Source organism: Marmota monax, unplaced genomic scaffold, assembly GCF_021218885.2.
Source record: "Marmota monax isolate L192 unplaced genomic scaffold, Marmota_monax_Labrador192_F-V1.1 WCK01_AAM20220418_F8-fsc00006, whole genome shotgun sequence".
NCBI classification, from domain to species: domain Eukaryota; kingdom Metazoa; phylum Chordata; class Mammalia; order Rodentia; family Sciuridae; genus Marmota; species Marmota monax.
The window spans coordinates 21,229,089-21,256,175 of record NW_026693712.1 but is presented as its reverse complement, the minus strand read 5'-3'; the positions used below and the strand labels follow the sequence as shown (position 1 = coordinate 21,256,175).

The following is a 27,087-nucleotide window of genomic DNA, read 5'->3' as shown; positions in this document are numbered from 1 at the left end:
TGTATTTTTTTAGATGAAATTTTTATCTCTCAAATTTTCAAACATATATATCACTCGGAGATAATGAGGTTTTGGCCTCACCAGCTCCTGGTGGGTGTTCAGACGAATAGAACGTTTCTGAAATAATGTGGGCAAAGTGTACTGAATTCTTTGAAAATTGGACACTACTCCTTTCTTCTAGCTTAACTGTTTCAGCAACAAAAGTGTAAGCTCATCTCGAGACAAGTAATTAATTTTTTAATATGGCTTAATTAGCCCTTTCAATTACACGTGTTTCTAGCTACTTTAATAAAGAACTCAACCCTGGTGTCTTATATTTTTCAAAGGCATGATGGATGAAACGATGCACTACATCCTCTCAGCCTGTTAGTCATTCTTTTAATAAGCACAGCTGTTTGCACTAAGACACAAGGAAGGCACCGTCACCCGCTGAGGGGCATCATACCTTAAAGCCTGAAAACATACAAAGAAACAGCCTCTGAAGCATTCACCTTGTAAACCCAGCCCATAAAATTACTCAAATCTTACATACATATCTTCACATCAAATTACTTCTGATTCTAAATTACTTCCAATGGAACATCAAACCTTCAGCAATTGATTTTATTAGCATAAAAATTAATATTGATTTTGATATTTTATTTTATGGAAGACAGAGACTTCTGATCGTATCTGTATGACCTAATATTGATTAAAAAGGATTCTGGGGAAAGGGATTCCCTGGGTAATTCAATATAGCAGAAGGCTGTATTCAGCTGTCAGGCTCTGGTCTGTCAAAGATGTAAGAGATCTCAATGAGCATTCACTTTAGGACATACTATCAAAATAAAGTTTTTAAATAAATTTCTTATACCAATTTTTTTTAAATTCTGCATGTAAGGATCATAAATACGGGACGCATCTCAAGGCAGGTTATTGATTCCATAGCGTCAAGGAAAACACTGCAGACATGATGCTGGGGACTGAGTAGAAGCTCAGTGGGGATGGAAAGCCATCGCCTGCAAGGAAGCAAAAGCAATGGAAATGATGATGATAGATTCTTTCCTTTCTGTTACCTCCTTCCCATATTGACCTCACCATTAAAAGTTCCTACCCATGGGTCCCTGCTTTAACAACAACAAAAAAAATTCTACGAGAGAAAACTGCCACCTGGATACCCAGAGTGCCTGTGAAGGGCCTCAGCCTGGCGTCTAATACAAAACCTAGAAGCCCAGAGGGAAGGGTGCGCTTCCCTCCCACTGAGACTAATCAGCATAATCACAGCCCTGCAGGCACTGGGAGAAGCCTGAGCAGGAGAGAGAAGCCTGAAGGCTGCCTCCTCTCTATCAGTAAGTAAGCGCCCCGCCCTGGAGGACTGTTAGGGACCTGCGCTGTTTTACTCTGAATCAAGGAGCCCCCAGTGTTCTGGCCTTGTCACTGGAATTCAGCCCGATAACTGTGCTCACAAAGTCTCTCGGCAGCCTTTGATGCCTGCTGAGGATGCCTCCATCTCCAATTTGGCCAGATTCAGCTTCAACCAGGGATTAAGGCTGGTACGTGCATGTATCAGTGCCTGGACCCGGTCCAACCCAGGTGCTCTCCGCATCATGCCCCCAAGCACGATGTCCCACTCCCAGGGCTCCAAACCCTTCCCATAACTTTTAGCATCTCCAAGGTTAAGAACTGCCTGGAAAAGATCAGTAATAGTTTTGTTTTGTTTTGTTTAATTGTTGTGGGGTTTTTTGCCAGGTGACTTTTTTTTTTTTTTAACTTTTTTTTGACTAGGTACTGGGGATCAAGCCCAGGCCCTCAGGCATGCTGGACAAATGCTCTACCGCTGAGCTACAAGCTACATCCCAGTCCCAGGTGACAATATTTCAAAGTAACTACATTACATGATTTCCAAGTTTCCTTAGAGTTGTGAAATAATTTTTACATTTATCACAAGACTACCAAAGTACAGTCTGGGAAACTATATTCTCAAATAATCATTATCTATAAATGACATTATATATGAAACAACTTCATATATTGTACATTTTATTAAAGCACTAAAGTACTATCAGCCACTAAGCTCAGCAACTCCGGAGGCTGAGGCAGGCAAATCTCAAGTTTCCCAAGTTTAAAGACAGACTCAGCAACCTAGCAAGACTCTGTCTCAAAATAATAATAATAAATAAATAAATATAAATAAATAAATAAAGGACTGGCGAAGTAGCTCAGTGGTATAACACCCCTGGGTTCAAGCCCCAGTACTGAGAAAGAAAAGAAAGAACTGAAAAATAAATAAAGCACTATCATACAATTACAGTAAAGAGAAAAAAATCAGATTAGCCTTAGGAGAATTATTAATCTTCCACCTTCCCCATTTAAAAAGAAAAGTAAAAGTTATCCACCTAATTTTTCACAACACCATTAATAATAATAAAGAAATAAAAAAGTAAAGCATCCCAATCTTATACCATTGCACAAGGACTGGCAAAGAAAATTTTTAAGATACGAAACCCCAAAAGTTTCTCTGTAAGGACTGCAGCACAGAGAAAGACTCAGATATGCAAATTGCTTCACCAGAAATTCACACATCATTAAATTAATCAAAACCCAAGAGGGCAGCAAACAATTTACCCTTTTACAGTATCTGTTAACAGCCTGTGATTTTTCACAAAAATAAATCTCCTTCCTTCCCACCATTTAAAAGGGCAATGTAGAGTTGATACCAGTCAGAGTGAGCTTTTAAAGCACACACATATGGGTGAGGTGGAGGGGAGGAGGCACTTGTCCCTGGCTCTCAAGTCCCTCTGTGCATCTGAGTCACTTGGGGGAAGTTTTTAATTTTATCCAAACTCAAGACACCACCCAAATTACTTGAATCAGATTCGTGGGTTGGTTGGAACAGATAAGCTGTGTGTGAAAAATCCCAAGTCCATGGACTGCCTTGACATAAAACAGGGCTCTGCACCCCACCCATCTCAGCAGCAGACAACTCTCTCAAAGATCTGGCCACAGCTTCTTATCTTCCTGCTCAATTATGATGTGAGGGGCAGCTCAGGAGCTTCTGCTACTCCATTCTCTGTGTCATTATGTGGTATGCACAACAGCTGTCTTTAGTCTTCAAAATAGCATCTTGGTTGGGTAACTAGTCTTGAGAGCCAGCTAGGCAGGGGACAGCCTCAGCACTGGCAAGGGAGTTTCCAAGCCCATTACTCTCCCCTTTAACCCCCTGCTATGAGTTCCCAGATGTAAACACACACTTAAGAGTAAATTATTGGTTTGAGGACCTCTGAAGCAGTTGACTCTTAAGTTAACTTAATGAGCTGTGAACTTATACTAAAGTAATTTCTTATCCCAGGAAAGGAACTGATGGGCACAAAAAAAAATAAGATAACATGTCTGGAGCTTAACAGTAAGTTCAGGGAACAAGAGTAGAAATACATAAATTACAATCATTTAAAAAACAAATATCTAACATTTTCAAATATGAGAAAATTATTTCATTCAAAATTTTCATTTCCTGATATTAGAAAATATTTGTATTGGCATTTTTAAAAATTTAAATATATAATGGCTTTATAATATACCAAGACTGTACTAATAAGAACTTGGTATAATATACATTCTCTCACTTGATCCTCACAACAATGCTAGAATTAGTAGTAGCAGTGACCTTACCTATTCACAAGGGAGGATCCTGAAGGAAGCACAGAGGCTAAGCAACCAGTTCAATTTCACCCAATAAAGAAGGGATGGGGCCAAGGCACAAAACCAAGTCTATCTGATTCTAAACTTTCAATAACCAAGTTCTAACAGATAAGTTCAGCATATTTCTTTCTCTCTCTCTCCCTGGTACCAGGGATTGAACTCAGGGACAGGACACTCAGCCACTGAGTCACATCCCCAGCCCTATTTTGTATTTTATTCAGAGACAGGGTCTCACTGAGTTGCTTAGTGACTCACTTTTGCTGAGGCTGGCTTTGAACTAGTGATCCTCTTATCTTGGCCTCCCAAGCCACTGCGATTACAGGTGCACAGGTGCACGCCACCACACCTGCCCAGCAAATTCTGTATCTCTGAATACTTAAACAATATGAAAGAATGCCACTGCAAGAAAACCATTTCACACTTTTAAACAAAGGCTTTGTCTACATTACTTCAATAAACAGTTTCTTCAGATGCATAATCAGTGTTTTAGAGTGTCATATTGAGTTTTTATTTTAGTTTTAAATACCCCGACATCTACAGGACACTGCAGGATAACTATAAGATAATACTGCAGTGTAGCACATTACTCCAAAACTTAATGACTTAAAACATTATTTCACACAGTATCTGAAAGTAGGGGATCCAGGAGCAGCTAAATTAAGCCAAGTGGTTCTGGCTCCTTGTCCCTCCTGAGATTACAGTCAACTATTAGCCAGGGCTGCAGTCAAATGAAGGTGTGCCTGGGGCTGAAGGACTGAATTCCAAATGGCTCAATCACCTATTGGCTGTTGGCAAGAGGCTTCAGCTCCTCACCTCAAAGGCCTAAGGAGAGAAGTCAGCTGGCTTTCCACAGAACAAGTGATGGACAGACATACAGGGAAGGATAGAAGAGAAAGCTACGGGGTCTTTCCCATATTCAAGGGCAGGTGGATTCATTTCCAACTTCTGAAAGGAGAAATTTCAAGGAAGTTACGAACATATTTTTAAATTATAATGACCAACATGTTGTAAGTATGATAGAAATTTCATATTTTAAGAATTCCCAAGGAATCAACTCTGAGATTTGCTTTGACACGTAAAATACTTATTTTATAAACCACTCACAGACTTTATCTAAAACCAGGTAAACTAAAACATAAGTATAAAAAATAAAATCAGAAACAATGATTTTTACCAAAAGTATTCACATATTATAAATGTGTATGTCTAAAAATTTATAGAGGACCTTCTGAACAAACTGTGCAGCCTTAGTGCTGTACTTGGTGCTGTTAAGGATACCAAGTGCATGTCGTGTGAGTGAAGGATGCCATAAGGCTATACATTTTAAGAAAAGAACCATTAGTATGATGAAGTAGTTTGAAACATTAAAAAGAATTTACAGAAAAATCAAGTAGTCAACATGAAAATATGCAACCTCAAAAAAAGAAAGAAAAATATGCAACCTCAACAGTAATTAAAAAAAAAACTTTGTTTTTTCCTTAGCAAATTGACAAGGACATTTTATATATTAATGTTCTATGCTCATGAAAATCTGGGAGTACAATAAAATAATAGCAGTTAGAGGGCATTCCAGTTCATCTTTAAAACAACCTTATGTGGAATGTATAGTCATTATTCTCCATTTTCCAGATGAAGAACTGAAGGAACAGGAATTAAATAAATCCTCAATCATTTGGCTAGTCAGTGGCAGATCCAGAATTTGGCTACAACTTTCCTACCTCAGTAATCTAACCATCAACCATTAATCTACAGTGCAGCCTATCTAGAAAACATTTGTCCCTATGAGTCCAGAGTCTTAAAAAGAACCTCTGTGCATTTAAGTCCAGAAATTCCCTTTCTAGAGGACTCAGGATGAAGAAAATTACATGCTAAGCCAATCAGCTAAGGGATGCATGTGGCATATTCATACAATGATGCATAAAACTAACTGGCCAAAGCAGAATATTTAGACAAGAATAACATACAGCTTTCAAGATGAAAATTGGTCTTATCGATAACTTAGTCCAATCTATTCATTGTATAGTAACAATCATTTGAAGTAAAAGATTTATTTTTCAAGGTAGGGAAACACAAAGAGAATTCTTTTATTTTAAAAATTCACATTCACTTTCTTTTTTCTAAGCTTGTCCACTCTCTGTACTTAGTAGTTAATGAGAGAGAGAGAGCTAACGGTCCCTTATGTAATAAATAGTCCCCTAATAAGTGTTTCTTTAGAACTTGAGGTTTTCTTTCACTTAAGATTCTTCCAATAGGCCTATGTTTGCTAGAGATTCAAAAATCAGTTCAACTATCCTATGTAAATATTAACAAAAAAAGATTGACAATTTAATTTCACAGGCTTTGAGTAATATATGGGCTTCAAAACATGGACTTCAAGGTGGCACACCCAAGTATCTTAGAGACTTTCTTTCACTTCCTGTCAGGTGTTTTCCAGAAGAAAGAAGCTAACAGAAGCCTATGCTTAAAAAAAAATGCATTACAGTAAAACCTGATTAGAGCCAGTTAGAAAAATACAAGTGTAACCCATGTTAAAAAGAGGTATTCATTAAGTATGTGTTACAAGCCCAGGGTGCAGAAGGTCAAAGAAGACCTCAATAGAAGAGACATGAGCACATTCAAGGAGGTGAGGGTAAGCCATGCAGAACTCTGGGAGACGGAACAGCTAAAGCTCCACAGTAGAAATAAGTATATGTTTGAGAAAAAAAACCTGATTCCCGACAACTTCACAAATCTTAAGCTTTAGAATTCAGAGTACTTATGTTATAATTAAAAATTTCATTGTCTCTTAAAAAATTATCTTTTAAAATAAACCCAAAGTTTTTAATGCATAAAGCAGTTGTCCAAAACAGAAAATTCTGTTTTTAGGGCACATTTCTCTAAAAAATGGACACACTTTAATGAGTACACCTAAATGAAACTGCTGTGGCTTTGATCTCAGATAGGTCGCATTAAACAATCTCCAGCTGCACAGAGAGTTATAATTAGGCAAATAAGCCATCCTTGGGAATGAGTCTTAGCATGTAGGTGGAACTCCAGGGACAAACTGATATAGAGGTATAAAGAGAAAAGCAATAAACAGGAATTGAATTCCAAATCCATCATTCCCACACAAATCAAACTACCCAGTTCCTGTCGATCCTCCTCTCTGTACACCCACCCTCACAATGGTCATATATATCACCAGCTTTTTCATTTCTTCCCCTGACTACACCCCCCAGTTACAATGGAGTCTTTCTGTTTCTGTTTCAGGGCCTTTGCATAGGCTGTTTCCACTCCCTGGTACTTCTGCCTCCACGGCACTGTCACTCATCCCAAGTATCATTTCGTGAGCAACACTTCACTCCATCAGATCCCTGGTGTACACTCTAATGTCACTGTCAATATTTCCTTCTTAGACCTGTGAGATCATCACTGGGGTCCCTCAGTGAGCTGCATACTCCACACCAGCATAGACTATGTTACTCTGCTTCTCAGCTGCATCCAGAGCCCAGCCTAGTACCTGGCAGCTTAAGGGTCTCAAAATATATCTGTGCAATGAATGATGGTCCGAGGCCTCCTTACTATCTTTTTTACTCTATCCCCTGCCAATGGGGAACCCCAGCTCTCATCATCCCACAGATTCCAGTCTCCCCAAGCTCCAGTCCAGTCTGCAGTCAGTGACTGCCCACTTAATTTCCTAAATACTACCTGGGCTCTCCTCTACCATGACCTTTCCCACACCAGGTCACACATCCCTTCATGAACTTCCAGTCCTTCCCTTACCGAATACCAGGTGGAAGCAAGCTGATCTCCCCCTTTGCCTCTGGGTTCAGCCAGCCTCTACACTGTCCAAGGAGTTCCATGGGGCAACTCCTCACTTTTTGTATATCTAAAGCCCACTTATCCTTAATAAATTCAAGACATGCTCCTCCACAAGGCTCCCAAGTCTCTTCCTCACTCAAGATCAATCATACATGTAGTCCTAATCTACATGTAACTGTTTCTGGTAGGTGAAGGTATATGGTGAGGATCGAATCCAGGGGCACTTAACCACTGAACCACATCCCCAGCCCTTTTATTTTATAATTTGAAACAGGGTCTCCCTAGGTTGCTGAGGCTGGCTTCAAACTTGCCATCCTCCTGCCTCAGCTTCCCGAGTTGTTGAACTTCAGAACCTGGTTAGTGGTTCTTATAATTTCATGCATGTTCATTTTGCATCCCTCACAACATCCTGCTAATATCAAAAAGAGAAAGGTATTAACATTTACTAAACACTACTGAGTATGACATTGCAGGAGACAACAATTGCCTGGGCACCTTGCAAGTACTGTTAAAACTTCTGTTGAATTGACTCCCTCACTCTTTTAATTTTTTAAAAGTTTTTTAGCTGTAGTTGGACACAATACCTTTATTTTACTTATTTAACGTGGTGCTGAGGATCGAACCCAGTGCTTGCATGTGCTAGGCGAGCACTCTGCCGCTCTGCCACAACCCCAACCAACTCCCTCACTCTTTGTGCACAACTTTTAATTACATATGGCCTTACTCTATGAAGTAGCCCTAATAAAGAAAATTTAGTAAAAAAAAAAAAAATCAAAAAATCAGTGTCCTAAAACTTTTGTCACCTGCCCCTCACAGCATTACTCTCCAGGATACATAAAAAACTCAAAAAACTTAATGCAAAAAAAAAAAAAAACCCACCAAATAACCCAATCAATCAATGGGCAAAGGAACTGAACAGACACTTCACAAAAGAAGAAATACAAGTTATCGACAAATATATGAAAAAAAAAAGTTCAACATCTCTAGCAATTAGAGAAATGCAAATTAAAACTACACTGAGATTTCATCTCATTCCAGTCAGAATGGCAATTATCAAGAATACAAGTATCAGTAAATGTTGGTGAGGGTGTGGGGAAAAAGGTATACTTATATATTGATGGGGGGGACTGCAAATTGGTGCAACCCCTATGGAAAGCAGTATGGATATGACTCAGAAAACTTGGAATGGAACCATCATTTGACCCAGTCATCCCACACCTCAGTTTATACCCAAAGGACTTAAAATCAGCATACTATAGTGACACAGCCACATCAATATTTATAGCAGCTCAATTCACAATGGCTAAGCTATGGAGCCAACCTAGGTGCTCTTCAATAGATGAATGGATTAATAAAATGTGATATATATATAGATAGATACATTCATACATACATATATATGTATGTGTGTGTGTGTAACTGGATATTAGCCATTAAAAAGAATGAAATTATGGCATTTGCCAGTAAATGGATGAAACTGGAGACTATCATGCTAACTGAAATAAGCCAATCCCCAAAAAACAAAGGTCAAATGTTCTCTCTGATATGTGGATGCTAATACACAATGAGAGGTTGTTTTAAAGTATTATTCCTGCAAGCAATGACACAACCAGAAATACCAGAATCACGTGATAACGAATAACATGGGGACTGTACAAGGTTTTACTCTTGCCCCAAAGTTTTAATTTATGGGGAGTATAAAGTCTCTTAGCTTCACAGCAAATTATATAAATAATCAATATTGTTGTCTCTTATTCCCCTCTGCCTACAACAGGAATCTAACCAAATCTAACACAAGCAGTACAGCTAAATGCCGGTGGATCTTCTGTGGAGAAGATAGTCAAAATGAGAGCCAAACTCTTGACAAAATACACAGAGGCTTCACAATAAGCCAGTCAGGTAGCCTAAGTGTTTTTTGCTCACCATTTTTGGCTGAGCATGTTTAGAAAACTAGTTACTTGGCATGTCTAAAAAGCCATGGATTCCACTCAGAGCAGCAGAATTTGTCCAATGTAGAGGCCCAGGGTGCATTTTGTTGTGACTTTGTTACCCTAACTTCATGCAAAAGTCACAGAATTATCTAATCACTTGTGGATGAGGTAGAACCAAAGCAGAGATGTGCCTGTCTTCTGCTTTGTGCTGAGAACCCACAGTGGCCTTCGTCAGGGTCATGGCTGTGGTGGATTCAGCAGTTACTGCAACAAGTGAAAAGGCTGGGGAAAGCACATGAAAGGCTCTGCAAACTGCAAGCAATTTATCACATAAAATCACTACCCCACCCCAGGCGGGGAAGAAAAACATCCCTGCATACTTTTCAACTTTTCTATGACACCAGATGGGGAGCATTTTAAAGATAAATCAATTTATAATGAAAGTTTTCAAAAATACAGGGGTTTTGTTTGTTTGTTTTAGTAAAGCAAAGTACACTGTGTTGAATATACACACCTGTTTTCAGTAGCTCTGGTTTTCATATCTTAAATGTTTCATGACATAAATACCACTCATCTGCTGAAGACAATATTTAAGAGGAAGATAAAGGGTTTCCTAGAGAGCAGTTAGTCATAATGTTTACTCTTGAACACAACTGACCCAAATATTAAATATGGCATTTAAATGTTGGGTCACTTATCTTTTATCCCTGTGGCTCATTGGGGGCGGGGGGAGGCACTTTCTAGTGGGAAAACAACTCTTTTTGTTTGTTTTTATTTTTTTAACCTGAAATTATACAAGGGGCTCCAAGTTTCTTCACCACCATTCACAAAGGAAATGTGTGACCTAGAGGATTAGGGATTGATCTGCCAGTCTAGGGTCTGGCTCCCTTTATAGCTGTTCCTTGGAAGTGGCCATCATGCCTGTGTCAATACAGATGTTTCTATAACCCTGTTACAACCTGTTCTCCTGGGTTCATGTAATAGCTTGAAGGCAGTCCAAATTATCTAGGGTTTTTTGGACAAAGGTTCTAAAAAACAATGACTTATCAACATTTTTAAATGCCCCCCCCAAAAAAAGGACAGAGTTCAAATTACTACAAAGGCTAAATCATTAACAAAATAATCAAAAACTGTGTCTTCTTTTTTGACTGATAATTTATTTCTACAAGGAATATCCACTAGTAAAGCCTGATAGGTTCTCAAATCTAAGCTTCATTTTTTGAAACACATCTTTATCAAGTGATCACAGTTATCTACACTGATAATTTTGTGTTTGAGCAGGCAAGCTGACCCATCCATTCTCCAATACTATCCTATCAGAAATACAAAGAGATTTACTTTCAGCTATGACCGTCAAACATTTGAAAAGCTGTACATAAAGGTCAATATCAAAAAGAAAAAGAAAAAAAGGAGGGAAGAAGCTGGTAGCAGTTTTAAATTCTGTTCATCCCAATAAATCATTCTCTTCTTCCCCCACCCTGCACCTGAGGTACTGGGCATTGCACTGTATCTCTAAGCTACACTCCTAGCCCTATTTTTGTTTTGAGACACTAGGCATCTCACTAAGTAACCTTGGCCTCAAACTTAAGATCCTCCTGCCTCAGCCTCCAACATGGCTGGGATTATAGGCATGCACCACTGCACCTAAGTAAGAAATCAGTTGTCTAATCAGCAAATGCAGATGCAAATCATAAAATGCCTTTTAACTGTACTTTCCTCATTGCTTAGAACTGTCAAAGATATTCCAAGTCATGATTTCACTTTTTTAAAAATACCTTTAGGTTTAGCACTATATGTCTGCAAAACAATAGCAGCTAACTTTTATTATTTTGGTAATTATCATACCATCATGTGCTAGCCACTATACTGAGTTCTTACATGAATTATTTCATTCAACCCTCATAACAACATACGAGGTAGATGTTATTATTAACTTCATTTATCTGATAGAAACTCAGGCAGAGTTAAATAACTTGCCAAAGGTCACTAGTGAGAAAATGACAGCCCCACAAGGTAATTATTAACACTCTACAGCACTTGAAAATTTTTAAATAGTTTTTCGGCCATTATCTCCTTTGAGTCTCCCTATGCCTATGATAATACTGGGATACTATTAACGTCCATTTAATTTTACAAATGGAATAGCTAAGATTTCAACACACTAAATGACTTTCTCAAGGTAGGAAATGAAGGCACTGGAAAAGAAATCCAGAGTCGAGACTTTCTTCTTCTCCCACTGTACAGGCTGCCTTTTCTACTGTAGACTCTCAGTAAAAATATTTTCATCATACACTGATTATTACTTGAAGCATAATTTTAAATTTAAACTCCAGGGCATTAAAAATTATCTATCACCAGCATCATATGCAGGGCATGGCACACAGGAGATGACTAGTCTGCACATTGCCCAGACACTCCTTGTCTTCTGGATCAAACCCATTTCTCTTATGTTCCCATTGCCTCTCCATCTTGGACAGCCTTCAGAGACACAGACCAATCTCACATGTCAACATTTTCAGGAAACCAAAGTCTATATATATCCACAATCACTTCTCCACAATCTAAAATCCAAGAAGATATGAAAACTAAAAGCTTTATCTTAAATTTAATGCCAGACTTCTTTGAGGACTACAGTAATCCATTATCAAGATGGCGCTCAGTGATTCCCCGCTTCCTAGTCTTCAAATCCTTTTATAGTTCCCACCTACATGAGGTTGGTTGACAAGACCAGCAAAACCTATCACAAGTAACAGGATAAAAAGACTGTAGTTTCCATGTTAAGGCTTGAGACTCTGTCTCTCTGTTTGTCTGTCTCCTCCTGCCCCACCCCTTTTTTGAAGGAAGATAAGTGCCATGCTGCAAGGATGCTCAGAAGCCTACAGGGAGGCTCATGTAGCGAGGAACAGAGACTTTCCATTGATGGTCACTGGGAAACTGAGGCCTGCCAATATATGAACCAGATCATCCAGCTAAGTTGCTCCTGGATTCCTGACTCACAGAAACTGTAGTTGATAAACACTGGTTCTTTATAATTTGCCACATAGCCATAATTTACTACATAGCAACAGATAATTGATAGTTATTATCTGTTATAAATTGCAATAAAGCTTCTTATAGTCTCACTTACCCCCACTTATTGCAAATATACAGATGTTAGATTGAAAAAAATATTAATGTTTTGGGTTTATGAGGTACTGCTATAGACCTGGCTGGGAAGGTTACTAAAATATATACCAGATACCTTACTAGAACCTGAAAAATGTTGGCCCTTGAAACACATTGGCCCCAAGAGTTTCAGAGAAGACACTGTGAACCTATTTTCATTTTTTATAATACAACTTTCTTGGTTATCCTTATCTTGGTATATCAGAAACAATTTCCTATAGGAATTCCTGTACATAATAGAATCTCCACCACATAACCCAATACTTGAGTATATATCATCCTTTGTTGTTTTATAAGCAAACATTTGTCTACCTATATGTTAAACCAATGAACAAGAGCCCTCCTTCTATTTCATTATTCCCACCCAGAAATCCTGATGCTAGCTTGTATACAATAAGCTCTGAATAAATTCTTATGCAACTGAGTTCACAAATGCATACCTACAATCACAGACACACAGCACTGGTTCACATCCCTATATACCTTCACACTCAAAATCTATTACCTTCAAAAAATTATTTCAGAACATGATGTAAGAACAGTGTCAGAAAGCAAATAGAAGCAGGCTCTCTGAGGAATTCTGGAAAATTTGCATATCCTCCAAGTGCCCTTGTAAACAGCAGCAGAAGCATGAAATAATCGAAATAATCTTTATCAGGGGAAAAGATCTATTAGCCTCCTGATGATTGGCCCATCTGAACCTTTCAATGAAAGAACAATTTTACCTTCCCCTCTCTTTTCTTCACCCTGCTCCAGACGATTAAATGGGTCACTAATCAGTTTTTAATTTTCTTTCCTGGAGAGAGAGAGTCAGCACGAAGCTGCAGGAACCCAGAGTAAAAAATTTACAAAATAAAGACCAAGGAAAAAGTCAGAGTGATCCAAGTCCTAAAACCATGCCATTACATTAGTTATTCTAGACCTTTTATATAAACATTTTCAAAATAGCCAAAAAAATTGCAATAACTATCATTCTGAAAAGAAATTCCACATAAGCAATCTCGTATTTTATTTTTAAATGTCCTATCCAGGAAGAGTTCCACAAATGCAAATGCCCAGACAGCAGAAGATAATCAGGATAAACCACAGATTTAGATTTAGAGAAGTGGCAGAGAGGGAACAAAACAAACCACAGGGAGAGGCTGGGAGCATGGGAGAAGACAGGAACTCTGCCACCACAACCAACTCTCAATCCTTTCTTCCTTCCCTTGCCTTCCTTCCAAGTTATGAATAAGAAAAGAAAGTGTGGGTGGGTCAACAATGAGAAAAGAATGGGGCAAGTCAAGTGCAGTGGTGCACACCTGTAATCCCAGCGGTTTGGGAGGGTTTGGGGAGGCAGAGGCAGGAGGATCACAAGTTCAAAGGAAGCCTCAGCAATTCAGCAAGACTGTGAGCAACCTAGTGAGGTCCTGTCCAAAAAAAAGGCTGGGGATATTGCTCAGTGGTTAAGCACCCCCAGGTTCAATACTTCGTACAAAAAGAAAGAAAGAAAGAAACAAAAAGAACTGGGTGGAGACAAGGATCTCTAGGCCCAAGTGCAGAATTGGGTGGGTAGGGGGTAGGGGTGGGGTTTGCTGAATTAGATGATTTTAATGCCTATACCAGATCGAACTTTCCACTGTAAGTGAAATCCAGCCAGCCAGCTGTAATTTACATCACCTCTTCCACACTCTCACCCCAGCTGTCTGCTGCTTTTTGAGGGAGCATCATGGGGCTAAATTAACTGAGGGTATGTGACCATGCACAGGTTTAGTACCAAGGACCAAACAAACCCTTGCCCTATTGGCCAAAAGAATGAATGGTTCACAGAAAAAAAAGCAGTGATGAGAGGAAACGAATTTGTGTGAAAGATTTTGTGATGCTATGGCATTATTTACACTAGATGTTTGAAATTCTCTTCACAAAGAGAGCTGCTGTATCTTGCATATCTATTGGGATTTTTCAAGTGTTTGAATACTACGGACTTTGAAAGTGTGCAATCCGGACAAGACTGAAAAGCTTACATTATGCCAGTTTCAATACCACTCAGATTTGCTACAATTTCCCTCAGTCATAGGGGATCTTAGTCCAATTCCATAAAGCCACAGCTGCTCCCAAGACATTAACCTACAATCCTGCTGAAATCCCTGAAGTTTGGGGTTGAAAGTGATGGGGGAGGGTGTGTATGTTCAAAAGTGGTCTTCTAGCCACCTGTATTATTTTTCTCTAGGGAGGAGAAAAACAGCACACATCACCCTGCTCAGAACAATTTCTCAATGTATTTCAAGGTAATAGAGACAAACCACATACATATTTAAGTGATATTAACTTTCTAGCATCTTCACTTATCAAAACTACCAAAGAAAAGTTATTCACAAAACATATGCAAATACCCTTTTTCAGTCCTCCACCAAGTGATTTACAGAAAGAATCAAAGGCAGATCCCTTGCAGAACATGAATAGCAACACTCAAAGCTTGTACAGGAAAGTTTTAGAAATCTAAATATTCAATCACAGTTTCAAGTTACAAAAGCAATAGCAGCAGCATGACTAAAACAATCCTTCAATCAGTCCTCTGACAAATACATACTGAGCACCACTATGTGCCTAGCATTCTTCTAGGTTCTCGGGGATTTAACAGTGGGTAAAACAATGTCACCATACCCAGGAAGTTTAAGGAAAAACTTCTCAAAATATTAAACGTTTTTAACTAGGAGTGTTTTCTCTGCTGAATTACTAAACTTACCAAGGAATTAGTAAAAATTAACAAGATCCATACAGAGTCATATAGACTAATGAACAGAATTGAAAGTATAAAAAGTAAATCTCACATTTATTGTGAATTGATTTTTTTTTCCCTAAGGGTGCCTAGACAACTCACTGGGGGAAAAAAAAAAACAGTTTTTTCAACAATGATGCTAGGACAACTGGATAACCTTATACAAAAGTAAAAAAGAATGGATCATAAACCTAAATGTAAGACCTTAGGTTACAAAACTATTAAAAGAAAACACAGGGGCTGGGGTTATAGCTCAGCGGTAGAGTGTTCAACTTGCCTGTGTGAAACGCTGGGTTGGATCCTCAGCACCACATAAAAATATACATATTATGTCCATCTACAACCAAAAAAATATTTTTTAAAAAGAAAACACAGGAATAAATCTTCATGCTTTGAGTTAAGCAATGGTTTCTCAACTATAATACCAACAGCAAAAGTAACAAAAGAAAACATAAACTGTACTTTCACCAAAATTAAAATTCTTTATACTTGAAAACAATACCATCAAGAAAGTAAAAAGACAACTCACAGAATGGGAGAAAATATTTTCAAATCAAATATCTGATGAGAGACTTGTATACAGAATACATTGTAAGAAATTCAATGAGTAGAAAACAAATAACCCAATTTTAAAAATTGGCAAAGACGGTTGAGGGTGTAGCTCAGAGGGAGAGGGCTTGCCTAGTATACATAAGGCCCTCCGTTTGATCCCCAGCACCAGAAAAAAAATATTGGCAACAAATCTCAATCAACACTACTCTAAAGATATGCAAATAGCCAATAAGGACATAAAATGCTCAACTTATTAATCATCAAGGGGAAATGCAAATCAAAACAGCACTAAGATACTACTTTACATCCCACAGAATCCCACTGGAAAAAGAAAATTACAAAAAGGGTTGGCGAAAAACATGGAGAAAGCAGAACCCTTACATTGCTAGAAAGAATGATAAATGATGCAGCTACTGTGGAAAACAGTTTGGCACTTCCATATAATAGTAAACCTCCACACCTGGGTATATACACAAGAGAAATTAAGACATACATCCTCACCAAAACTTGTACATGAATCTTCACAGCAACAGTGAATCTTCACAGTGCATATATACATACAATGGAATTCTACTCAGCAATAAAAAGATATAAAGTACTGACACCTGCTATACAGTGAATGTATCTTGAAAACATTATGTTAAGTGAAAGCTAGTCACAAAAGACCACGTATTATGTGAATCCATTTATATGAAATATCCAAAACATGCAAATCTATAGACAAAGATTAGTAGTAGCCTAGCAATAGTAGAGGTGGGGGGGGGGGTTGGAAAGACAGAGAGTGACTACTAATGGGTATAAGATTTCTTTTCAGAGTGATGAAAATTTATTGTGCTGGTTGCTAGCTCCAAATATATGGAAAAAACATCAAATTGTACACTAAAAATGGGTGAATTGTGTGGTATGTGATTTACATCCCAATAAAGCTGCTTTTAAAAATTAAATAAGAAATTAAGGAGCCAAACAGGTATAATATTTGTACCAGAAAAACTAAACAGTGAAAAGAGTTTTTTTTTTTCTTTTCACAGATATACTAACTTATGTCCACAAAGAGGTGCATTTATTAAGTCATCCACTCAACATCAATTCATTGATGTCTACTACTCCTTAGGAACTGAACTTGATTGGGAATCCCACAGAAAAGATCTAGTTTCCCCCCAACCCAGGCTTTCCATTCCTAATAACACCAGCTACCACACAGTAGGCACAGAGCTAAAGGTTTCACGTATAGCATCTCAGGATAAGGTGGAGAGCATTATCCTAATTTTACAGATGAAGAAGCACACTTAAAGAAGGTGACCTGGTCATGATGACAGCACTAACAAATGGACCGCAGCTTAAGCCAGAAGAAGTCTATGCCTTCTTCACCCAACTTATGTTCCTTCCAGGGAGAGATGGTCAGGAAAGTACAGACACCTCTGCAGGGAGATGCAGGGTCAGAAGAGGGCATCTCCAGCTCTCCACCATGAAGAAGTCTTCAGAAAATATGACACCTAAGCACTACACTGCTTGGTGAGGGCTAGTACCTCACTCAGACAAGATGAGGTGGGCTGTAGCTTTCCACGCAGAGAAGACGGGAGTGAGAAGGAATGTGGAGAATGCAAAGACGTGGAAGCTGAGTTTGGCAGGACAGCAAGCCAGGCATGAGGAAGTGGTGGCAAGAAAAAACAGAAAGGATGAGGGTGCCTGGATATGAAGGGCCCCAAGAGCTGCTGCTTTGCTAGGAATTTAAACTTAAGACACAGACTAGCCTTTGCAGTATTCCACACAGGGGGCCAGAAAGACCACCCTAGATGCCGTCACATGGAATTAACAACAGTAGCAGGGGCAGGGATTAGAAGGGTACTGTGAACTGTTCAGTTCTGAACTGTTCAGAACCCAGAAGGGCCTGAATCAAGGCAATAGTAATGAGAAAAGGGGAGAGGCAATAAATTTGGAAGATATTTGAAACAGGAACTCCAAGACCTGGAAGGATGTAGAAATTTAAGAATCCTGGCCCAAGAAGTAGAAAGCACACCGTTGGTGGCCACAGCATCCACAATTCCCCTTCTTCCTTCCTGACTCAGTTCCTCTCCTGTGCAGCCACTAGCCTTAGCCACTAATCCCAGCTCTATCCAGTTCCCAGGAAGATTCTTTGCCATCTTGACTCAAGAATGGTCACAAGACTCATTCTGACTAAAAGACACATGGGAAAGTCTGTTGCAGGACTTATGGAGAAAGCCATTTCTCTCCTAGCAAAGAGACTGTCTATATTCCTAACTAGAACATCACTGTATACAAACATCATCTCCTCATCTAAAGAACCACTGAACCATCTGCTATAGCCTGTGACAACACTGACTCTCCAGATGCAGAGGAAAGAAGAGATGAGGAGAAGCAGGGACCACAGTGTCACTGACCTACCCTGAGCCTTCTCTCCTTGCCCCCAGATTCCTATAGGTGAGCTAATAAGCTTCATCACGTTGAAGCAGCTGACAGTGGAATCTAAAGCATCTTAACTGATAAGGACAGAATATGGTATCATTCACCCAAGTCAGGAGCACAGGAACAGGAGGTGGTCTGAAGGGGGCCATCCACTGTGGTGCCTAGGAGAGAGTCAAAAATACAGGCCAGATAATAAGAAGGCAATGGGGCTAAGGATATGGCTTAGATGTGTAAGAGTAGAGATGCAGTTTCCACACTCCACTCGTTGCTAAAGCAACTTGAGTAGATGTACAGCTAGAAGATGACACTATTTCTCCTTGAAACACTGAGATCTAACAAGTCATTAGTATCTATGATTATCCAGTCAACCACTCACACCCCTCAGAAAGTACTTGGGCAGAGTTGGGGGGATTAGAATTTCCAAATTGTAACTGAAAACCAATTATACTTGAAAATATAGATCATGTATATTAGCAGTGACCATTTATTGATCATTTTTTATCCCAAAATTCTTTTTTCAAATTCTCACACCTAATCCTGGGAAAGATATCATGTCCCTCAACTTACAGATGAGGAAACTGAGAAAAGAAAAATCATTTGTCCAATCAATCACAAAGCCAGTAATTATGTGGTAGACCAGGACTTGAACACAGTGGGGGAGGGGTTGAAGAAGACCACACAGCACCCCAATTAGGGGGCTTGTTCTGATGTGAAGTGTGAAGTGAAGGCCATAAGATGTTGTTGGGAGCAGTGAGGATGGGGGAGAAAAACCAAATCTGACAAGTGACATTTAAGACAGCAGAGGCTCAAAACTGCTTCTCAAATTCAGATCTGAATGAAGGACAAGATGGGAACTGAATAGTTTATCCATGCAAATGGCCTCTGTGGCTAGCTCAGAAACCTGAGCCTTGTTCCTGCCAGTCACTGTGGAAAGCTGTACTCTAAACAAAGCACTTCCTAGCCACCTTCTGGAGCACCATCCCCACAAAGCTGGAAACACAGAGCCATTCCAGAGCTCAAAATGTGTCATTTCTAAACAATATACTGCAGTGTTTGGTTTTCGGGGGCCTGCTGATCCTCCCTTGCCATCTGACCTTTCTGCTATTGTCCCTACAGGCTAACACTCAGCAGTCCCACAAGGCACTCCCTGGTTCTCCCTGCCTGCCCCATCTCTCTTGTTCTAATTTCCTCTGGGCCTGTCAATCTCCTCTGCTAGGAAACCAACTTCTCACCCCTTTGGAAGCATAACCAGCCCTTTCAAGTCTTGAGCTGATTCTTAGGAGATCCCCCAGAGAAGCCATTTCAGCCCTTGGGGATTTTTTTCCCAAGAATGTTTAGTAACAGAGAAAGGGACTAACAATAGGCAGCAGCATTTAAGAAGAATGCTGGTTCACTTAAAAAAGAAAACAAACAGGAAATACATACACGGCTCAGGAGGCACAGGAATGTGATCCACATTTTTAAGAATGGTACACTCTCCAAATTGTAGTTACAAGCTCTTTGAGTCACACAGTAAACTGGTTCCTGAACTTAGCACACCTAGTATACGGCCTACCACATGTGATAACAGGTGCCTGCTTAATCTTAATATACAAGACTTAAGAACAAAATTCATGGTGCAGAAGCAAAGGGCAAGTCACTGCAACCAAAGCAGGCTGACCTGGAGTGAAGTGTATAAGCCTTACATGGGGCTAAATGTCAGAGGGCTCAGCCAAAGCAGTCAATCTCAGAGAGGTATGAAGCGCACAGTCATGTTTGTAACAGGCCTGCAGACAAATGCACTTCCTGTTGGAATGGAAAACATAATTTTTCATAAAAACCCCAATATTTAACTTATCATTCTGCCTTTTCTATTAAGCCTTAGATGAATGTCAGATTCGTTTATGCAGTTTCAAAAGTAAAATAGATAAAATAGGAACATTAAAAATTACAGCAGTGGGGCTGGAGACATAGCTCAGTGGTAGAGTGATTGCTTAGTGGGCCAAGCCCTGGATTCAATTCACAGCACCACAAAAATAAATAAAAAATAAAATTACTGTAGTGGCTCCAGATTGTGTGAGCCCAACTAACACTGTTCTGAAAGTTTAAAGAACAGGAGATCAGGCGGGGAAAAAGTAATTAAAGTATGAGGCTCTATTACCTATTCATGAAATGTGCACTTCTTCCCAAAGACTCAAATTGAAAGGAGAAAGTTACATTAAAATAAAAAGACTTGAAGTTACCCCTACAAGACAAAAACAGTGTCTGTTTTCTAAAACAGCTGCTAGTTAGCTCTTCAGTGTGCTGCATGTAGTCAGTCCACGGCACCATCTCATTTTCTATACGTTATCAACATAAAATTCAAGTATCTTGGCAAAATATATTTTTCAGTGAGAATCACTTTTTGGGAGGTCTTTTCTAGTAAAAATAAAGTGGCAAAGGAACCTCATTATCCTATTAAAGATTTTCAATGTGGCCTATTCCAACTGTAACACTCCATTCATTCCTCTATTTGAATTGTAGTTAACAAGCATCTATTACATGAGGCATGTGGCTCAAGCTGCTGGAATCACAGCTAGGGGCTCATCAGCTGCTGGTGGAGACAGAGCCCAGAAATAATGCTCATGTCATGACAGGTGCTGTGTGAGGGATGTGTGAGAGGCATGGATGAGCACTTAATTCTGCCTGGTCACAAGCTCAGCTGAAGACCTCTGAGCAGATGAGGCACTTTATTCAAGTCTTAAAGGATGGTTCAGATGAGTGAGGATATGTTCAAGGAAAGGCAAAAGGGTACACCAATCAGCAGAAATCCCATGCACAAAGTCTCAAGGAAGTATGGAATGTTTGGGAGACTGAGCGGTTCTGCATGACAAGAGAGCAAGTCATTTAGTCAGGCAGGGCTAAATCAATCAGGTAGGGTGCTGAGTCAAACAATAAAGTCCCAATTTTAGACAAGAATAAGTCATTTCAAAAAAGAGTAAGAGAAGAGTTGAAGTTATGACTCATTGGTACAGCACTTGCCTGGCATGTATGAGACCCTGGGTTGGATCCTCAGCACTGCATATAAATAAATAAATGAAATGAAAGATCCATTTACAACTAAAAAATATTTTTTTAAAAAAAGGGATAGGAAAGGAGGAAAAGGATAGATAACATTTTCCGGGTGCTCACCACGTGGAAGGATGTGTGAAGTGAGTACTCTGATTTGTACCCATTTTACACATGGTGAAACTGAGACTCAGAAAAGATAAGTATCTTTCATGATGGCCCCACAGTTAGTAAGTATTAGTGGACACAAAATTTAAAACCAGGAGGTCTGATTTCAGGGCATAGGCTTTTATTTTTTCCCATTATATTGCTCCCACTATAAAAATGAGCAATTAAAAGACACAGAAAATCATATTGTTTTCACTGAATAAAAGATAAACAACTCACCACTCCCAAGGAGAGGGAGGGAACAGAAGACATCTCAAGGTTACCCTGCATCCTGCAGAAAACTAAGTACCAAAAACGTTAAGAATAAAGGAAGCCACGTGCTCTCTGGCACTGGTTCTCAGCCAACGGTTATACTGACCATCAGTGGACACTGGACAACACATGGGGACATTTTTTGGTTGTCATGGCTAGGGAAGAGGTGCAATTGGCATCTCCTGGGTAGTAGCTAAGAATGCAGCCACGTATCACACAATGGAAAGGACAACCTATCACAGGAAAGAACTGCCTGGCCCTACAGTCTCAAATAAAATCTGACCAAACAAACAAATTACATTCCCATCTTGAGTGTAAGTGTCCTAATAAAAATAACAAACCACTGTCCGCAGAGCCAATAAGAAGTAGAGCCTGGACTTTTATTCCTACAATTTAGATTTAACCTTACCACCCATGCTCAAAAGCAACAAAAACACTGCATTCATTCAAGTTCAGTTCAAACTCAGTTCAAGCTTCATATTATAGAATTCAAGAACAGACAGACATCGTAACTGGGCTGCAAAAGAATGTGGTCCACCATTAGCCAAGAACATTATAAGCCCCTGGAGAAGGTAGGCCATCAGCTACTAGAGGTAACAAAACAATGTTCTCCCTCTTAGTTTTTAAATCATATTTAAGTTATGGCTGATAAAAGTATTTTTCCAATAAAAATAAACTGCTTATAATGGCGGGTTACATATTAGTTCATCTTATGCAACCACAACACGGATCTCACATCTGAATCTTAGAAAGCCGGATGTGGGGCCAGGGTTGTAGCACAGTGATGGAGCGCCTGCCTAGCATGCATGAGGCACTAGGTTTGATCCCTGGCACCACATAAAAATAAACAAACAAAGGTATTGTGTCCATCTACAACTAAAACAAACAAACAAGAAAAGCTGGATACAGTGTAGAGAAGGGAATTTTCTATCCTAGTCCCATCTAATGTACTGACCATTCTCAGCTTACATTACCAGAAATGTTACTATATGATTTCTTGCCTCAACCAATGTTTATAAGGTCCCCAAGTCTATAAGATATGTGTTTCTATAGAAACAGCAAAATAAAAACAATAAAAGATACAGGTATTCACATAGATGCTTAATATAATTTATGAAAAACTGTTGCTCTTCACTTTCTTCCCCAATCTTCTAAGACATTTTCATTACCATTCAAATGAAATGAAAATTACAATTCTTGGTAAGACACATATACTTTAAATTCTCACCTTATAATTGTTTTTCTGGTTTATTAGGGAGCTTCTGATCAAAGCATTAAAACTGACTTATAGTATTCCTTCAGAAATCTCAGGATAATTAAGAGGTAACATTTTTTAACAGTTAATGAGTGAATTGTATGTTTTAACTGGGTAAATTGTGTTGCGTATCTCCATAAATTCCTTTAAAAAGCTAATGGGGTTCCAATTTCTCTGTCATGTTAGGTTTCATTAACTTAGTCAACACTAAAAGGAATCATGAGTACCTTGGTATTCATTTCAGAGGATCAAATTTTTTGAAATGAAAATATTAATCTATTTATATTTGCAACAGCAAGCAATTCTGAGGGTTAAATTTAGAAACAAACCTGTGACTTTTTCCCCTGAAAAATCTTTTGCTAACCAATTAATCCAAAAATTAGTTTAAGCCACATTCAAGTCTACTTTCTAAAAGAAAGAAAGATCTCTACCTCCCCTCCCCTAGCACACAAAACAAAAGACCTAGCAAAAGTTTCCCAAACCAAACATTACTCAAAAAACTGAGACCAACCATAGCAGAAATTCTTACTTGAATAAACAATAGAGATAGCAGCAGAGAACAAACAGCTAAAAGCTATTGTGGGGCTCAACACACAACCAATAGCTTTCAGTTTATACAAACTTGGGTATTTAAATCTTGGATAGGACTCAATCTATGAATTGCATGAAAAAGACTTCCTGCTTGTCAAGTGAGGTTACCTCTAAAGCAAGTTAAGAATGTAAGTACCTATTAATATGGTTACAAAAATATTGTGCCTTATTTTTCAAATTATTTTTAAAACAAAATCATTTTCCATTTAAATGATACTCACCTGAACATACAAAATATAACTATTGTCTTCAGGCTAAAATGCTTTCTATAGAAACAGCAATTTTTCTCCAAAGTCAATGAAAAATTTTAAGTTGTAGAATATTATTTCATAACTTTTCAATTTGTAATCTGGTACTTTGATTCAAATGGTGTTTTTCAAAATGGCACACAGAAAAAAAATGTTTTACAAAGCTTCTCTCATAATTATTGTACTTTAGTCCAATTAATCTTCCAATCCATAATTCATTATTATAAAAGCAATAAAAGCAAATTCTTTTTTTTGTTTGTTTGTTTTTCTATGTTAACTTCAGGAAATATTAGCTAATTGATGCTGCCTGCTTAACTTTGTTCTTAATGAAGTGATAATCAAAATTATTGAATGTATTATCTCACAGTAAAACACCACAATAGTAACTATTGGCTAATTTTGAAGTAATTATTTACTTTTTCATTTATGAACTAAAGTAGGAGCTGATTTTATCTGATTAATACAATGGAATATTAATATCTATGATATAGGAAGGTTAGGAAAAATTTTTAAAGTCAGATATGTGCAGAAAGACATACACATATTCAAGGTATGAGCACCGTTTACATAAAAGGTTGCTTTTTCATACCTTATGCCACTTACAGATACCCAAATGTTTAATTTAGTACATACCACAAGGTGCTTAACATATGCATTTTTATGGTTGCATGGTAGTTACTGATAATGTGGTTAACTTTAGCAGACAATATCTATGTTACACACATGGCCATCAAAATAACATAGTATGCTTCTGTGACACTGAAAGAGACCAAGCCTGTTGTGAAATGATTACTTACAACAAAAGCCCACTTAAATTATTGTTTAGTTATATGGCATACAGCCAAGATAACAGTATTATAAAGTTGCTGTTGCCCTTGAATCACTCACCAATTTTCAACCCATTTGTAAAACAAGATAAGCACCACTGGGTTATTAAAAATAATTATGGATCAGGACGTTTGATTCATGTTTCTTTGACAAAATTATTCCATTTGATCCCAAGTCTTGGCTGCTCTCTTGACAGAAAAATGTACATGCTCCACGGCTGACAGGGGCATGGCTTTTATGATTAAATAGGAAGCTCACACTGCAGATGACTAGACTCCAGATGAACTGAGACTTTGCACTTCAGAAAGATTTCTTTGTTGTTTCCGCATCAGATCATCACTTATCTTTTTCTAATTGTTTCCACTCCCACACCAGAGAATCTATGTATTATCAAGAATTTAGGATGTTTTATGATTTTTTTGGCCTATTTTATTCACATAGTACACCACAGAAGGTTACATCATTTTGTAAATTCTTTTCCTGATTTCTGTGGGCATCCAAGAGGGATGTTTGGGAACATAAAAGTTAAAAATACAAAATGAACACTCTCCCCCAAAAGATCCTGTGTTATTGGTCCTGAAAGAAAATATCAAATGAGATCCGACTACATTTTGCTCATTTTAATTACTGAGGAAACAATATTCAAAACAATTTCCTAAAGAAAGGGTTAACAACCTCATAGCTTTAATAGATCACTTCACCCTTTTTTCCTGCAAAAGAAGTACACCTGTGATATGAGAACGCTGTACACCAAAAATGGCATCATCAACGCTGAGACTTTTAGCCAGGAACAGTTACTTCAGTACGCATCCAGCTGTGTTAAAACGGATTCGCAAAAGGAAATGCCCAGGCCTACCCCACCCAGATTAACTTCTGAGAGGAGAGGGCTCTTGGCAGCCTGAACTAGATTTTTCAGCCAGCCAGCCGGCTCTATTGGGGGTTGGGAGGGAGGTTTCCCTTCACCAGATTCAGCCGCCGCGTTATCTAAAAAACCTCAGTGATTTAAACTGAAGGGGAAAGGGAAGCAAAACAATAAAACGCTCCGGATTCGGGTCTCCTCTAGGTAGTTCAATTGTTGCAATAGGCGAAACAAGCGCGCAGGCGCATCCTCAGGTTGTCAGGTACTCTTCAAAATTAAGGAAGTGGATCTGTGAAAGGTCTGCAGCCTGTTTGTTCGGGTTTTGTAGGTAAATAGTAGTAATCGCATTTTTAATGACTAAAAGCAAAGTTATTATCGAGTAGCTTTGAGAGACGTTTACTTAACTGTGAGACATTTACTTAAACCGGTTCGTTCGCGGGAAGGGACATTATTTTCAGTACAAACGTAGCCTTACCCAGTTGCAACACAATCACAACAACCCGGTTAATGTGTTTCAAGGAGTGAACCAGTTTAGTTTACTTCTCCAAGAAAGCTATCAAGAAAAAAAAAATCAACAAAACCAAGGACAATCATGCCTTCAACCCTGGGGTAAAGTGCAGCCTGTACATTCAATTTTGCATCTCTTTCGGAGCTGCGAGGGGCCTAAAAGCTTTGGGAGAAAATCGGTGGTGGACAGACTTTTGGTCTCCATTGCAGGACGGTGGGCTGCGGCTGGATTGGTGCATGGAGTAACCTCTGCGACGTCGAAGTACTTGATGCAGGAACTGAAAGTTAACCCACCGTAACACGTCCACCCTGTGTGTGAGCGCAGGGGGCATCTGCCTCTCCTTCCCACAGCGCAGAGACGCGGCCGCCAGCCTCGACCCGTGACAGCCCTCAGACAAAGCCGCGGACCCCTGCGCCCGCCCTGCTGTCGACCCCGGGAACGCGCCCCCGATCATGCCTACCTTGATGCCCTGCTGCTGGGTGGTGAGAGTTAACTTGGATTCATCCAAGAGCAAAACTTCGCAGTAAAATTCTTCCGGAACAGCGCAGAAACAGCCCATGTCGACTGTGACCGTCTCCAGCCAGGCGAGAAAGCTGTGACCGAGCGCCCAGCCGCCCCCTCCCCTCAAACACGAAGCATTAATTTACTGTCCGCGCCGTGGCGAAAGCGAGAGAAGCTGCTCCCGGTGGAGTCCGGAGCCGAGCTGCGGAGCCTCCTGGCGCCGCGAGAAGCAAGGAGGGCGGAGAAGGCTGGGAGAGTCAGCGCCCGGGAGCCGCCGGGGAAGCGCCGGCGGAACTGGGCGCGGAGGGCGGCGCGTCCCCGTGCATCCTGCGGCTCCGGCTCTGACTCTTCTGAAGGCGGCGGTGACGCGGCCCCTCCACAGACCTGGGGACGACAAAAGTCTCCTGGCAATGGGGGTCAGACAAGAAAAGGAGAGACGAGTGCCCAAGGCCCTCCTCGGACTAGGAAGGGCCCCCTTGAAGCTCTACAGCTCCCTCCACCAGCACCAATTCCAGCGTGGCCGCGACGCACCCGCGGCTCG

At 39.5% G+C, this 27,087-nt stretch overlaps 1 protein-coding gene across 1 annotated transcript in view; it reads right to left on the bottom strand.

Moving 5' to 3' along the window:
- Epb41l4a (erythrocyte membrane protein band 4.1 like 4A) overlaps positions 1-26,801 on the bottom strand; it is a 229,234-nt gene extending 202,433 nt beyond the window's left edge. The window contains exon 1 of the mRNA XM_046460124.2: positions 26,506-26,801. Coding sequence (XP_046316080.1) covers positions 26,506-26,604 — 99 coding nt within the window. The 5' untranslated portion in view covers positions 26,605-26,801. The remainder of the gene's footprint in view (positions 1-26,505) is intronic.
- Positions 26,802-27,087: the final 286 nt, after the last annotated feature.